This window comes from Echinops telfairi, unplaced genomic scaffold (genome assembly GCF_000313985.2).
Source record: "Echinops telfairi isolate 266 unplaced genomic scaffold, ASM31398v2 ScPeMD7_11;HRSCAF=52, whole genome shotgun sequence".
Classification (NCBI taxonomy): domain Eukaryota; kingdom Metazoa; phylum Chordata; class Mammalia; order Afrosoricida; family Tenrecidae; genus Echinops; species Echinops telfairi.
The window spans coordinates 393,422-409,859 of NW_022103908.1; the positions used below are offsets into that span (position 1 = coordinate 393,422).

A 16,438-nucleotide genomic window follows, 5' to 3' on the forward strand; every position below is an offset into this window, starting at 1 on the left:
AGGGATGTGACCTACATAAATGTGCAAATAGGCAGGCTTGCTGAAATACATGAACACTGGATAATGGAGATAGGAACATTAAGAAGACACCTATTCAGTTGTGTTTAGTAGACTGTCATCTACTAAATTCTAATCTGAAAAAAGCTGGCTTAAATGCCCTGTCTCTTACTCTACAGTCTCATGGACTGTTTATATCAATGAAATGCCCATCGCTACAAGTCACCAAACCACGGGCCGCCAAGGTCTGTCTTGCCTGTCCTCCTAGGTGGTCCGAGAAGATTGCCGCATGAATCATCTATCTTTCTATGCACACCAGTAGCAACAGGTATTGGATGACTGTCAAAAAGATGATATTTATTCTCTTCTTTTAAAAAATTTTATTGGGGGCTCTTACAGCTGATACATAATCGTTAGCTGTCTTTTCTTTAGGCTGCTCCAGAGAGAAGTAGCCAGAGCCACATGGCATTCACATTGAACTATAATGCTCTGGGTGTTTATGTATTTCAAAAGACTTGACCATTTTGGTGTTGGCCTCCTGAAATGATTGAAGCAGTCCTGAGAATACACCAAGTTTTCAGGGAAGACTTCATGTGACAGGTCAGACGGTGGAAGCAAGGCAGCTGAGTTTGGGGCTAGATAGCACAATTTAGTGAATTTATCAGTGTGAAATGACAGACCCAAGTAATGTGCAAACGTGTGCTCCAGAGGGAGTATTAACTTCGATATTATTAAGCAGATAACAAACGCTCTCTGAAGGACGATGAAGCTTGGTGGTGTGCAGAGGTCAACTTGGGATGGGGCTTGCTTCTCACATGTTCTTAACAAGTGTACTTTAATGGACCAAAAGGGGTGTGTGTAGTTACAGATCATTTCCACAGGAAAATTGTGCCCTCCCATTTTCCTCTCCATATACCCTAGGAGCCTTGATTGTGTAGGGGGTCTTGCACTGGGCTGCTAACCACAAGGTTGGCAGTTTGAAACCACCAGCCACTCTGTGGGAGAAAGATGAGACTTTCTATTCCCATAAAGATTTACAGTCGCAGAAACACACAGAGGGAGTTCTACGCTGTCCTGTAGCATCTCCAAGAGTCAGAATCATCTTGATGGCAGACTTATACCCTGGGAAATTCAAGTTTGTTAAGAAGGTTTTGTCATTTCCTTCGAGCTGCTTTATGAATAGCATTGAACAGAGTCATCATTTCAGTGGTTCTAATTTCAGGTGTTCCTGGAAAACACTTGCTATTTGGGTGTGAAAAAGGACATGAGGAGATCAAAGACCTGGGATTTTGCTGATCAGAATGAAAGGAATGTTGAAAGACTTTTCAAATCTATTGTTGGTGGTGCTTTGTGACTATGGTGAGTATTCTGAGAATATTTAAGGCTGTGTTGTTATTGTTTGTTTCAATCAAACCCATTTCGACTCACAGCAGTCCGCAGGAGACCCAGTGCATAGGGCTTTCTTGCCTCTAAATATATCAGAAGCAGATCGCCTGGGCAGCTTCCATAGTAGTACTACTGGCAGGGTTGAAACAGCCGTTTGATTAGCAGTTGGGTGCAAGCCATCTGTACCACCTAGGGAATGTATAGGAGTTTCTGCTCAGAGGAGATGAAATCAGGTGACCTTAGGAACCCTGATGGCTGAATTACACATTCCTAACCCCAGGGTCAGCAGTTCAAATCCACCAACTGCTCCAAGGGAGAACCATGAGGCTTTCTGCTACAACTGAGTTACAGTCTCAGAAACACACAAGGGCCGTTGTACTCTGTCTTAGGGCCACTATGAGTTGGAATGGATTCAGTGGCAGCGAGGGAGGAAACCTATAGGGATCCATGTTGTTGCTGTTTGGTGCAGTTGGGTTGGTTCGGATTCACATGCATGTGCAACAGATCAGAACGCTGCCTTGTCCTGCCTCAGAGTTGTTGCTGTGTCTGAGCCCATGAAAAAAACCTACCAAGCGAACAAACAAGCCAAATCCACTCCCATGCAATGGATTCCAGCTCACGGCAACCCTCAATAGGACCGCTGCTCCCCTGGGTCCCATCTTTACAGGACAGCCTCCTGTTTCTCCCAAGGAGTGCTGATGGCTTTGAGCTGCCAGCCTTGAGGGTTAGCAGGGCAACCCTTACCCCGCAGCACCAGAGCTCCTAAAGAAGCTGAGTGTGAGATTTAGAAATGTATTGATGCTGAGGACCATTCTTGAAGGAGGTAGGAGAGGGTCTAGAGCAGTGGTTCTCAACCTTCCGAAGGCCGCGACCCTTTCACACAGGTCCTCATGTCGTGGTGACCCCCAACCATAAAATTATTTTCGTTGCTACTTCGTAACTGTCATTTTGCTACTGTTACGAAGCATCATGTAAATATCTGATATGCAGGATGTATTTTCATTGTTACAAATTGAACATCCTTAAAGCATAGCGATTAATCACAAAGCAATATGTAATTATATATTGTGAAATATTTACGTGTTTTCTGATGGCCTTAGGTGACCCCTGTGAACGGGTCGTTCGACCCGCACAGGTTGAGAACCGCTGGTGTACAGTGAGTTTCTTTGCCACCGCGATCATTGCAACACCGTGTTCTTTGAAGGTTCTTCGGGGATGCTGCAGCCTTGATTTAAATTTTAGCTCATTAGGAAGAGTAATAAAAATCTGGAGCCCAGCACGTTAACCCGAGTTCTCTTTTATTGATTTCCCAGTACTTTCGTTTTATGAATGTAAACGTCACACACATTCACACATAAATGCTGTCTTATGTATTGGGACTCTGCATTAGGTTTCACTTTTAACGAGAGGTTTGTTGCGAGAGCACCATTGGAACCAGTTAGAATGTCATACCTTGCCAGCTGTGTGTCCTTAGGTGATCGGCCTGATTTTTTCCCATCTCAGAATAATATGGACTTCACAGGGTTTGTGTTAGTCTGGGTAGACTAGAAAAACAAATCTAGAGACACTCATATGTGTACGAGAGAACTTTATATCAAAGAGCACTTGTATATTAAGAAACATCCCAGCCCAGTCCAGGTCAAGTTCATAAATCCGATATTAGCCCATACATTGATACTGGTTCATAAATTCCTCTTTAGACTCACACAGCATGCAATGATGCTGAGTGCAGGAAGATCACAGACCGGTGGGTGGAAAGTCTCATGGATCCAGTGGTGGGAGCATTTTAGCACTGGCGTGAGTCTCCACATGGCTCCTCCAGCTCCAAGGCATAGCTCCATATGGCTTGTCAACAGGAATGTCTCACAGGGAGACAAGCAGAGAGCGTTTCTCCCCTCCTGTGAGCTATTTATCTCTGTGGCACTTCCAAAAGAGGTCATCAAGCTGTGACCTGATTGACAGGCTGGACTCCACCCCTTTGCAAGTTGACAGGAGATTATGTAACTATCACAGGGTTGTTATCAAATCAAGAACGCGAGGCACCTTGAATGTCTGAGCACATTCGAAATCCGTTGGTATTGAGTTGACTCAGACTCATAGTGAGTGACCTTGTGGCCGGCAGCCAAGAGCCTCCCTATTTGTACCACCCACACATGCAAGTCGGAGCATCTTAGCACATAGGTGCGGCGCCTGAGGTCTCTTAAATTTGTTTCCACCAAGAATTCAGTTTCTTATTTACAGAGTTTTATGCAACTTCTGAATGAATAGATTCAACAAGATGACATAAAGTTGCCTGCCTTTTTTTCTTTTGATGATGTTCAAGTACAGACAGTGTTCGCAGTTGAGTGGCTATGGATGTTGTTTTCAAATGTGATGAAGACAGTGTGATCTAAGATGTGGGTCATCCTGACTCCCGTGGTGCAGCCAGTGAGTGAGCCAGGCTTTATAGTATTCATTTTGTCTAGTAGATCGCCTTTCTCATTCATTTTTTTTTGGTTCCTTTGCCACTTTTCCCCCCAGCATTTAGGCAATGCTCGTGTTTCTTTAACTTTTTATTGAGAATTAGGTGAAGGTTTATAGAGCAGATCATCAGTTTTGTTTTAAAACAGCTTTGCACAAATCGTACAATTCAATAGTTGAAAGTTTTATAGCCAACAACTTGCACACACGTTGTTCCAGCTCATCCACTGCAGCCCCTCCATGCACCCTCGCTTATCCCGCTTTCTCCCTTGTTTCCTCTTTCCATTCCTCCTCCCGTTCCAGCCCTCTGAGCCTTGACCTTGGGCAAATGCTGCCTTTTTGATCTTAAATGGTTGATTTGTTGTTGTTGTTAACTGTAGAAATGGGCTCACTTCCAGTCATTTTTCTTTTTTAAGAACAGGTTTACTTAGACAGTTGACTTCAGGACAGCCAATGTGGGACTCATTTCCTGTAAAGCAAAGCTTTGAAGCATTTCATTTTGGTTCACCCCGCTGAGAGTTTGTTGCTCTGCCTCAGATAGATATTGCATCAAAAGCAATATCGGATGACTTCAAAAATTGGGCATAAAAAAAATCGCCCGAGGATCTGGTGGTTCTGTATGAGAAGTATCAAGGTCCTAACTGCAAGGTTGGTAGTTCAAACTCACCAGCCTCTCCCCATGGAGAAAGTCAGGCTGTGTTCTCCTGTAGACATTTACAGTCAAGGAAACAGTAGAGAGGGCCTGAATCAACTCAGTGACATTGGGACGCAAGGTAAGGACAGATCGCTGTATGTGTTAACAGCCTTGTGCAAAAACTTAGAGAATGCGCTGGTTTCCCAGTGATAAATAACACCACCCACAATTCTCATGTATGATTTGTCGTTGCTGAGAGGAAAATTTCTCACTGGAATCTTAAAAATAAAGGTTGACTGAGAATAGAACACACACATCACTAGTGGGAAAGGGATGCTCACAGGTTTTTTTTAATCCTCCTTCTATATAGACACGACTTGCTTTAAATGTGGGAGAAAGCCGCGACTTTCCCCGGAAAGAGTTATAGTCTTGGAAACCCAGAGGGTGCCGGGAGTCGTAATTGACTCCCTTTAAATCCAGGAAAGGCTTGGGGAGAGAGGAACTAGAAACCCAACCAGAAGTCGGGAAGTAATGGACCCAAGGTAAAGCTTTCTCGACCGGAATGTGCTCTCACCTGTAGGAACAAGCGTTCTAGAGTGAAGCAGCCAGCTCTCTTTTCAGCAGCCTCCCATCGAAGGCTGTTTGTGGAACTCATCAATTGTGGCTCTGTTCTCCGGTTCCAACTGGGCGCGGAGTGTCTCTTCCATTGATTGGCTGCCTGTCAAATCAGAATCTAATCTGTCTTGTTGACAGTCCTGTCTCCTCGATCAATAGACTCTCATTGGTTTACTATGTGGTGTCTGCCTCTTAATCTTAAAATGCATCCCAGTGCCCTCCTGCCCACCCTCTCAGAAGGAACTGTGGCTGCAGTCTCTTTAGCCACAACTTCACAAAAGGGGAACCAGGACTTCTCTGAACCTGCCCACAAGCTGCCCCTCTCCCTCACCCTGCAATGGTGTCTGTCCTAAATTCTGTCCTGTCTAAAGTGGTCATCAAGAATTAGATCTACCCAAGTTTCACATATTTTATTTCACTGCATCTCAAGTAGGAAACGAGGTGAAGTGTGGAGCTACTTAAAGAAAATACCTCTATGTGCCAATATATGAAGCACTTCTATGCCGATTCCAACAACCATGGATTGAATGCATGTAAGGATGCATGGGGCTTTACAGAGTTCATGGAAACCGCCATTATTTTTTATTCCATTTTCCCACCAGCTCTTTGAAGTCCCCCTCATATATTTCATGCACAAAGACACACTGTTTCTCAAGCCAATAGGGCATTGTAGTGCCCTATATCTCGACTTGTTTCTGATCTCAGCTGTGGGATGCTCACTGATACATTGCTGAATTGTACTTCCTTTGATGATCTTGCCACTATTTACTTAGCTACGCTGATAGGTCATTTAAAAAAAAGATGTATTTTATCTCAACTGAATGATACTCAAGAGACTAGTATTCATGAAGCCTACAGTGGCAAATGGAGCATTGGTGGCATACAGGGTTACGTGCTGTACTGCTAACCACAGGGTCACAGTTCGAATGCACCAGCCAGTCCTCGTGAGAAAGAGGAGGCGCCCTGCTCTGATCAGGACTGATGACCTTGGAAACCCAAAGGGACAGTTAGTTCTACTCTGCCCTCTCGGGTTGCTATGAGTTGGAATCTACTGGGTGGCAGTGATTGAGTTTGATATGTTTGGTGTATAAAGACAAAGATCCGTGGTGGAAATGTCATTATAATTGCCCAGGACAAAACGAATTAGTTCATAAATACTCACTTTGCAAGAGTTGCTGCCCTGTCCTTGGATTGATCCCTGCAGATCGAAGTATCCGCATGGCCCGTCTTCACAAAATCCCTTCCTCATACACAGGCACCCTGTCCTTCTCTGGGACAGATTCCCAAGTCCTTGTCTTAAGAATCAATAGTGAGCAACTTCGCAGTAAAGGGCAGGCCTTGCAATATTAAGTGGCCTAAGGCAGTTAGCGCTTAGCATTTCAATCCAGCCTCCCCTTATCACACTGCATATCCATTATCCCTGAATACCTACAGAGCCAAATAGGAGTCAAGCGAGAAATGTGTGGTGCCGGTTACCTGACAGCAGCCAGTTGTGGTGCTTGCTTTATGAATTTCACATGACCCTGCTGAGTCTTGGGAACACAGAGTACTAATAACGATATTTTTTAATTAAATCACTTTACGGGGGGCGGGGGGAGGGGCTCTTACAAATATTATAACAATCCCTATTTCAATTAGATTGAGTGTAAAGGCACACTTGTTGACACCATCTTTTTCAAAACATTTTCTTTGTAAAAATTTATTTATTTTTATTGTTTTTTTAATCATTTTATTAGGGGTTCATACAACTCTTTTCACAATCCGTACATACTGTATATCATTTGTGTCCAGCCCATTTGTACATGTTGCCATCATCATTCTCAAAACACCTGCTCTCTACTTGAGCCCTTGCTGTCAGCTCATTTCCCCCCCTGCCTCCCCGCTCCCCCTTCCCGCCTGAACCCATGATAACATTTTCTTCTTGAACTTGGGAATCCTTATTATTATAGCTGATGATTATTATCATATACTGAATTGTTTTAGACATCACCGTGGAAGATGGAGATGAGGGACCAGGCTGTTTTAGGATGGGAAGAGTAGAAACGGCACTGTGCCTTGTTTTATGTCATTCCTCCATGCAAACGTCTCTGCTGTCGAAGATGCTGTTTTCATCCGTTAGCTGTTCTTGGCTGCCAGAGTCGACCTCCAACTGGCGACCCCCGGGTTACGGAGTAGAGCTCTGCTCCGTAGGGTGTTCTTGGTTGTCGCTGTAAGGGGGCAGGTGGCCAGGTCTTTGCTCCGCCGAGCCACTGGGGGTGTTTGACCCGCCCACCTGCAGGTTTGCAGCTCAGACTCCTCATGTCCCAGCAGGGTCGCTCAGTCATTTCTGTTGAAAGCCAATTGTGACCTTTCCATTTCAGTTCTCGGGGAAGCGGAGTATCTCCTCTTGGGAGAGCCGGGCCATGTAGCGCTGAGCAACCACACGGTGTCTGTGGCTTTTGGGGACTTTGACCGTGGCAATGGGACCCTGAGGAATGTGTCTGTCCTGCTGTTGGAGGCCACCACCAACCGGACTGTCACCACCAAACACCTGCTGACCAACCAGTCCCAGGGGACCCTCGAGTTCGAGTGCTTCCACTTCCAGGAGGCCGGCGACTACTGGTTCCGGATGACTCCGAGCTCCTCGGATAACGGCACCGTGGCCCCGGGGCGAGGGACCAGCGCCCTGCTGAAGGTGGAGTGGCCCGTCTTCCGCGTGGATGTGAACCGGACGCCGGACGCAGCAGAAGGCACCTTCCAGGTGGGCCTTTTCACCGCCCAGCCGCTGTGCCCGTTCCCCGGGGCCCAGCCCCACATCCTGGTAGACGTCGTGGTCACCGACCGGCTGCCCGAGGCCAGGACAAGCGTGGGACGGGCCCTGGAGAGCAGGACCAGCCGGAGCACGGCGCTGCGCCAGGGCCAGTGGGTGCAGTTTGGTTGTGTCCCCGTGGGGCCGCAGGCCTACGTCACCGTGGTCCTGAAGCTACGGGGCCGAGACTCGGTCATGACCTCAACAGGGCCCATCGACCTGGCCCAGAAATTCGGCTACACGCTGGTGACCGGGCCAGAAGTGACGTGCGAGTCTGCGGTGGAGGTGACCCTGGTGCCGCCGCCTTGCGTCCTGGTGCAGGGCGTGGTGGCCGTGTCCCGGGAGGCCCCCAGGCGCCCCGGGGAAGGGGCTGTCCGGCTGGCTCAGCACAGCCTGGGCCCGGGCGAGCGGAGGACAGCCTTTAACTGCACGCTCTTTGACGTGGGCAAGCATAAATACTGCTTCGACTTTAGTTTTGCCAGCAGAAGTCGCCTTCCCACCAAGGAGGAGTGCGTGCTAATTCAGAGAAACGTAGGTGGGTATGGAGATGGTTTTTTCGGGGGATGTTGTTTTTGGTAATCAGGTTGGTGCCGTCATGCAATCAAAAAGTGTCATTTAGGATTTCGATGGATCTAATTTTCTGTGGTCCGGACCTTAGTTTTCTGGGTCATGCCACGAAATGTCCCACTTGGCGTCATCATCCTTCTTGGAACACGTAGACCTAGCTCACGACATAGGCCACCTCTCCAGGTCTCCGTTTTCTCTCATCACTAAAGTGGGGGTGGTAGCAGTACCTCCTCGCTCAGAGAGGATTGCCTAAAATAACGTGTGTGATTTCTTGTCATTTATTTTATTTGCTTTTTACGCACGTGAATCGTGTAGCATCGTGCCTGGTCCCGAGGAAGTGCCCAGGAATAGCGAGCCGTGAAGACATGACACATGACACTGTCATACATTGTCTCATGACATCACGCGACACGACACTGTCACGCATTCTCGTGACACCACGTGGCAAGTCCACGGAAGCTCTGATCAGAATCCAGAGCCAAATCCCAAATTGAAATTTGACGTGCTTGGAAAGATTTCTAGAAACGTCTTCAAACCCCTTTGCCTTCTTTGGGCAGTGCTCTACCTAAGCAAAAGAGAAGCACCCAGTTCATTAGCTTGGCTTGCCTAAGGAAAACGCTTGGAGGTCTACCTCAGAAGAAAGGCCAGGCGATCGGCACCCCTCCCCCACCCGGCCCCCCAAATCAGCCATCGAAAGCCCCATGGCTTGCAGTTCTGCTCTTGACACATGTAGGGGTCACCCCACGAGTGGGAGCTGGTGACTTCCATCACAGAGGAGTGTGATGATGTCATCCATCCCCAAACTCTCCTCTGTGCATCTTTCCATCCTTCTGGGTTCAGGCCTGGGTGCAAGGAAGAGATCCCATTTGGCAGAGACTGCCCGGTTCTCCTACATGCTGTTCGCATCCTCCACTGCCCTGCCCTCGGCCCCAGTAGGCCTCATGCCGTCCACTGCCTCTGACCAGCTTTGCCTGCTCTTGGACTCATAATTTGCCCACTTTTCCTCCTTAGAACCTTCCACCGGTCACCTTGTTCCCTTCACTTCTCTATCCAGCTTAGGGTTCGCGATGCCGCCCTGGGGTCACTCCCCTACCAGCATCCCCAAAGCCTTTGCTCTGTTGTGCTCCCAATGCATCTGCCTGGCCAGACCCGGCTCTGCCTGAATTCTGCCACCACCCCAGCTGCCCAGGTAACAGGAGAAGGGCACACCCAAGTAAACTGGCACCACTGCCTTTGCAACAGGCCTCCACCCTCAGCTGGGCCCTCCACACTCCCTGGCCAGCTCCTGCTCCCTTGTCCACAAAGTTCTTTCAAATCCCTCTTCTCCTCAGTCAACCCTTGCCTGCCACTTGACTCCCACAGACAACCTCGCTGGCTGCCACACGACAGCTGGAAGCCACCAGGTGGCAGTGCCCTCAGCCTCCCATCAAAATACTGTATCTGCACTTCTCCGGGCAACTGGAGGAGCCTTGGTTGCCTAGTGGTTAGAGTTGGGCTGGTAACCCCATGGCCAGTGGTTCGAAGCTCCCCACTGTTCTGTGGGAGAAAAACGAGGTTTTCAGTTATGGTAAAGAGTCAGTCTTGGAAACCCACAGTGGCAGCTCCACCCTGTCTGATAGAAGGCCACTACGAGTTGGAATTGGAATTGACTCGATGGCATTGAGGGGTTTTTTGTGTGTTTTTTTTTGACAGGCATCGGACCATCTTCTTTCTTGATATCATGGGGGATGCACAGTTCCTCCAACATAAGGTCAACCTTTTCTCTACACTGTGCCTCCTACCCTCTCCCCTCATTTCAGGAACCTCCTCTTAATCATCACCGTCTCTCTTGTCCTTACTTGGCCCTTCTATATGGGGACATTCCCGTCAATGTTGAAATGTACTCACATGATCTAAAAACAAGACACGTACCCTCCCTCTGTGCCACGTTCTCTCCCGATGTCACCCTCTTTTACAGCCCCGTTTCCTGGAAGAGGTGTCTGTACCATAGGCTTCCGGACTTACTTGGCTTCAATGCCCCCTTTTCAGAAAAAAAATATTATGGTATTCATCCCTCTGGCGATTGAAAGCTTTTTGGACATAGCTTATGACCCATGACAAGGTGTAGGCATCTGCTTTTGCTGCTTGGTGAAGCAGAGGGAGAGTGGAAAAGAAGACCTTTGACCAGATGGACGGACACAGTGGCTGCAGCAATGGGCTCACCCATGAGACCAGTGGGGAGGCTGGTGCAGGACCAGGCGATGGGTTCTGCTGTTGCACATATGGCACTGAGTCGGAGCCGACTTGATGGCATCTAACAACAACATCATCTGCTTTTGCAGACCCCCCTGTATCTTGCCAGCATCCCCTCCCCCAGCCCCCGGAGGTGGGATCGCCCACTTTGGGAACCGCCGATTCACACGCTGGGCTTCATGTTCTTGTCTTAAACCAACATTCACGTCTCAACCCACTCCAAAGTGGCTTCTACCTCACACCCTTCTCCTGAAAATGCTCTCACCAGAGCAGCCACTTTCCAGCCCTCGCTTTCTGCAGACACAGTCACGCCTGGGTTCTGTACCACCCACCCACCTGGTACCCACTGTCTGCCTCTCTGCATGTCCCTGCGTGGCCCTTTGACCCGCCAGTTCTCCCTCTTGGTCTCTGCCCTTCAGTGTTAGTCACTGTCTATCCTTACTAGACCATCGCCCCTTCTTCGCACACTTGCTGGGGATCTCATTTACACCCCAGGCTTCTGTTGCGATCTGGATGCTGGTGGTTCCAGGTCAGCCTCTCTCACCAGGTCTTCCCCTGCATGCAAGGGTTGTTGGTCACTGCCGCCTCCAAGCCATCTCCCAGGCCCTCACACTTAACATACATAGGACTAGATTCCTCCTCCCTCAAGACTCGTTCTTGCCGAGTTGATGCGGACTCCCAATGGCCTTACACCACAAGGGTTAAGTTGCCTCTGTGGGTTTCCAAGACGGCAACTCTATTCAAGAGGAGAAAGGCCCTTTTTGAGAGGAGAAAGTCTTTTTCCTGAGGAGCCGTTTTAAGCTGCTGACCTTGCAGTTAGCAGCCGAGCCCATAACCACTGCGTCATCAGGGCTTCATCTCGCCTCCCAAACCGGCTCTCCAGCCACAGTGACTCCACCATCTTGCTCAGACGCCTTTTCACCTTCGATCAATACTAAATCATTGTAAGAAGCCACCAGAAAATCACTAGGTTCTGGAAGTTTTGAGGATATCTTTCTTCAATTCCACCGACAGATCTCTCTTAGTTTAAGCCTCTTTCTTTGCTTGGACTCTTGCAACAGATTTCTCGTTTAAATCATTTTATTGGGGGCACGTACAACTCTTATCACAATCCACCCATCCATCCATTGTGTCAAGCACATTTGTACATTTGTTGCCATCATCGTTCTCAGAACATTATCTTTCTACTTGCGCCCTTGGTATCAGCTCCTCATGTTTCCCCTCCCTCCCTCCCCCTTGGTAATTTATACATTATTATTATTTTGTCGTGTCTTACACTGTCTGATGTCTCCCTTCACCCACGTTTCTGTCTTGTGACAGATTTCTAATTGATGCCCTTCCATCCACGCTGTGCTCTGTGAGCCACCTAATTCTGCTGCCCCACAAGTACACGGCTCTAACCAACACATTTCTGCCCTTATGGGTTAAGAGGTCAGACGTCCAAATTCAGAGGGCTGGTTCTAGGGGAAGGCTGTCCCTCTTTGTCCACTCTGGGAGGCAGTCCTTGTCCCTGCAGCCTGTGGTTCCCTTGGGGATCTCCAAGCAGCTCTTGTGGCCCCAGGCTCGCTCATTCAGTTCCCCTGCTGTGAGCTGATAGGGCATCTCACCATCCACGCCACGTGTCACTTCTGAAACTGCTGCTTTAACGTCCCAACCTTGTCCCTCATTTCGGAAGCTCATCTGGTGGCAAAGGCTGACGTGTGCTGCCATCAAGGGTTTATTAAATTGGAAGTTGAACTGAGTTGTGGCGAGTCTCAGCCAGGGACCAGTAGGAACAAAAATCGAATTGAACCAATTTAATCATCCAAGCACACTTGACTTTTTCAAAGAAGAAACGCTTATAGGGAGAGAGAAAAACAAGACTAATAAAATTTAATTTAATGGGAGTGAGGGGATTCAGACTATTTGATTAGAGATATTTGGGGACAGAGGTCCACCATACTGGTTCGCTAAGCTGCGGGGCTATCTGTAGATTTTTCCACTCAATGTCTAAAGGCAATTTATTTTTTGTAGCATCTCTTTCCTCCCTTTTCACAGTGCTCTGTCCATTCCACCTCTCTAGGAAGACCCCTAACCAGCTTGCCCAGACGAATGCATGATCTTTTAAAGTATGACTGTTAGGGCCCAGTGAGTCCGGTCTGACTAGCAGTGGCCCTGTGTACAGCAGAACGGACACCGCGGTGCCCCGTGCCAGCCGCATGATCGCTGCAGCCACTTTGTCAGCCCATCTGGTTGGAGGGGCTTCCTCCTTTTCATGGTGCCTGTCTCCAGACACGGATCCTTCCTGATAAAATGCCCCAAACTCGTAAGATGAAGCCTTGCCATCCTGGCTTCTAAGGAATATGCTGTCTCTCCTTCTCCCCTGACCGATTTGTTTCGCCTTCTGGCAGACGAGGTGCATTCAGTATTGGTCAACACCACAATTAACAGGTGTCCATTCTTCTTCCTTGTGCATGGATTAGCTGGAGCATGCAGATGAGGCCATGGAAGTACCATGGCTCGGGCCAGGTACAGCTTAGCCCACAGAGCGACATCTTATTCTCTTTAACACGTTAAAGAGGCCTTGGGCAGCAGATTTGAGCAATGCAGATTTCACGACGGCTGCTCCCATGGGCATTGACAGTGGATTAAGGATACAATTCTTGACAGCTTCAATCTTCTCTCAGTTTATCATGAAGTTGTCCAGTGGGCCAGAGGTGAGGGGTTGGGTTTCTTTATGTTCAGGAGTAATCCATACTGAAGGCTAGGAGAGTAAGTTAAAAAAAAAGTATTGTTACAAGATTATAGAAACCAATATTTAAAAAATTATCAAAACGTGAAGCAATTTTTCTTTCTTTTTTTTTTTAAATCTAGCATTTTATTTATATCTTCATTAAACTGTTGGAATTGAGAACTAGACATGCGTAATAAACCTTCAACAAGAGATCCTGAAAGGCACTTTCTGCTTAGGGCAGGCAGTCGTGGAGTGGGCATGGGCATGTGAACAAGCTGGCTTCTCTGGGACCACCCAGCCACGTCCGTCTCGCCATGGCCCACTGCCCCAGCTCTGCCTTCCCTTCTGTTAACACCAGCAGACCCCTGGAGGGCTAACCCAAGGCTTTTCTGTAGGAGACCTTGGCCTGCCTGGAAATGCTAGCAACATGGTTTTAAAGGAATTACGATGTTAAGTTAAAAAACAAATTTACTAACTGCCACCTGAGGTGATTGCTTCTCTGTTCTTACGCCCGTACCACAGAATAGAATAAACAAGCAATTAGAAAATGTTCAAGTATAAAGGGATTTCCTCCCTCCCTACCACTCAATCTTGTAAAAGTCATGATTGCATTGACATGGCTCACCTATGCTCACTAGATTCATTATAATGGTGAGCAAACACCAGGGACAGAGTACCAACCCTAACGTACAGCCAGGCCCCATAATGAGCTGTTCTTTCTTGACACAATCGCCGTCTAAGTCTATCTACGTTGGAAGGCCGTGTTTGCATTTATCTAACTCTTCCCTGAAAAAAACAAACCAACTGTGCCTTTTGACTTACACAGCAGTTTGAGTACTTCAAATTGTGTTCCTTTTAAATCTTTTTATGAGATTTGGGGATGAAACATGTTCTGAAACAGCAAGATGAGGAATATAGGGTGAGTGGGGATAAAGTTACTGAACAAAATTCTCACCTAGGACAGCCCTGGCTACCTTTGAAAAATGAGCAGATTCATTGTTGGGGGGAAAAATTCCTCCTCACAATGTTCGTGGCCTGTTTTTCACCTATGCTACTTTAAATTTTCCCAACAACTTTCATTAAAAGGTTGCGTGATCATCCTGTATCCTGCAAGAAGATCCATCCAGATTATTCATCTGTCATTTCCAAAGGACATTTGTCAGACCCTTCTGAGCAGACCTCTCTGCCTTGAATTGAACTGATTCCAGGTCGGACCTTGCTCTCTGGTTCAGCTTGGTCCATTCAAGACTCATGCTGAGCTTTGCGTCATTCCTTAAAATCCTGTCAACCCTTAAAACTTCCATCTTGCTTAAAAGGCCGATGGAAAGAGCACAGCTGTTTGAGCTCGTTGATCTTTGTGCAACATCTGTTGGTACCCATCAAGCTGAAAGCTTGCTGAGGCCAAGTTGTTCCCTTACAATGGAAAATGCTGGACCACGTGAGATTCCACCTTCAGGAGCTAGGGCGTCAGTGGTGCTTCTACGGTCTTCCTCCACCAGTTTTTGGATCTCAGCTAGTTGGTCGAGGTTGACAGCGTTCGTTCTCTTGAGTCATCCTCCTTGAGGTCTCCCCAGCCTTCCTTCAGAGCTGGAGTCATCTAAAATTGGTTCGATGTGGGACCACGTTCCTTGAAACTTGTTGTGAAGCTTCAACGATTTGGGAAGATGCTCACTTGAGCTTTGTTAATAATTTGATAGGAGCCCCGGTCTTGAAAGCTTTATTGCTCACGGCACAGAAGGTATCCCCTTTTTCTGAAGGCACCCCAGCAAGACCAAGACGGGTATATGACAGAGAGAACTTGTCTGCAGCCATCCCCGGATCACAGAGACATATTGAAGCACATTTTGTGTGGAATAAATCCATGTGTGTATGAACTGCAATTGCCAAGAGCGAGACTTTTGGACTGACTCTTGTCGGTAGCGCCCATTGGTCTTGATCAGTAAGTGCTTCTAGACCTCTTCACTTTCAGCAAGCAAGGGTGTGTCATCTGCCTATCAGAGGCTCTTAATGAAGCTTCTTCCAATTGTGATGTTTCATCCTTCCAGTAGTCCCATTTGGGGGATTATGTACTCAGCATACAGGTTGAATAAATAGTTGGCAACCTAACATACCTTTCCTGATGTTAAGTCACGTGATATCTCCTTGTCGTGTTTGACCGACACCCTCTTGGTCTGTTACCAGGTTTCACACAAGCCAAATGAAGGGTTGTAGAATTCTCATTCTTTACCATGCTCTCCTTAATTTGTCGTGATCCACACAGTCGGATGCCTCCATGTAGCCAATAACCATAGGTGAGCATCTTTCTGGTACTCTCTGTTTTCACATGCCAAGATCCATGTGAATCAGCAATGATTTTCCTCATTCCTCCACAGTGTCTAGAAGTTCTCTGGTAATCCACAACTGCAATTGTTTTAAAGTGATCTAAAAAAAGCAACATTTTGCTCCTTCGTGAATTCATGATACTGTTGGTGATTTCTGCATTCTGTTGGATTACCTTTATTTGGAATGGGCATAGATAGGGATGTCATCCGGTCAGTCAGGTAGCTCTCTTCCAAGTTTCTTGGCAAGGAAAGAGGAAGCACTTCAGTCATTGCATGTTTCTTGAAACCTCTCTAGTGGTGTTCTGTCAATTCCTGGAGCCTTATTTTCACCAAGCCTTCAGTCCAGCCTGGACTTCTTCCTTCAATACCATCGGTTCTTGATCATATGCTACCTCCTGAAATGATTGCATATCTGCCCATTCTTTTTGGTACAGCATCTCTGGGTTTTCCTTCTACCTTCTTTTGATGCTTTCTGCATCGTTTCATATTTTCCCATAAAAGCCTCCAGCACTACAACTTGAGACTTGAATTTTCTGTTCTTTTAACTTGAGAACTGCAAAACGTCTACCTCCCCTTTGGTTTTCTAACTCCAGGTGTTTGCACACTTCTTTATAATTCTTTACTTTGTTTTCTGAGCCACCCTTTGAAAAATCATGTTTGGCACTTTTATGTCATCATTTCTTCCATTGACTTTAGCTACTCTACATTCAAGTTTCAGATTCTCC

At 47.3% G+C, this 16,438-nt stretch overlaps 1 protein-coding gene across 1 annotated transcript in view; it reads left to right on the forward strand.

Annotated features, from left to right (window-relative positions):
* The first annotated feature begins 1,243 nt into the window (after positions 1-1,243).
* THSD1 (thrombospondin type 1 domain containing 1) overlaps positions 1,244-16,438 on the forward strand; it is a 33,158-nt gene continuing 17,963 nt past the window's right edge. The window contains exons 1-2 of the mRNA XM_004711228.2: positions 1,244-1,356; positions 7,453-8,415. Of these exons, the coding sequence (XP_004711285.1) occupies positions 1,299-1,356; positions 7,453-8,415 (1,021 nt within the window). The 5' untranslated portion in view covers positions 1,244-1,298. The remainder of the gene's footprint in view (positions 1,357-7,452; positions 8,416-16,438) is intronic.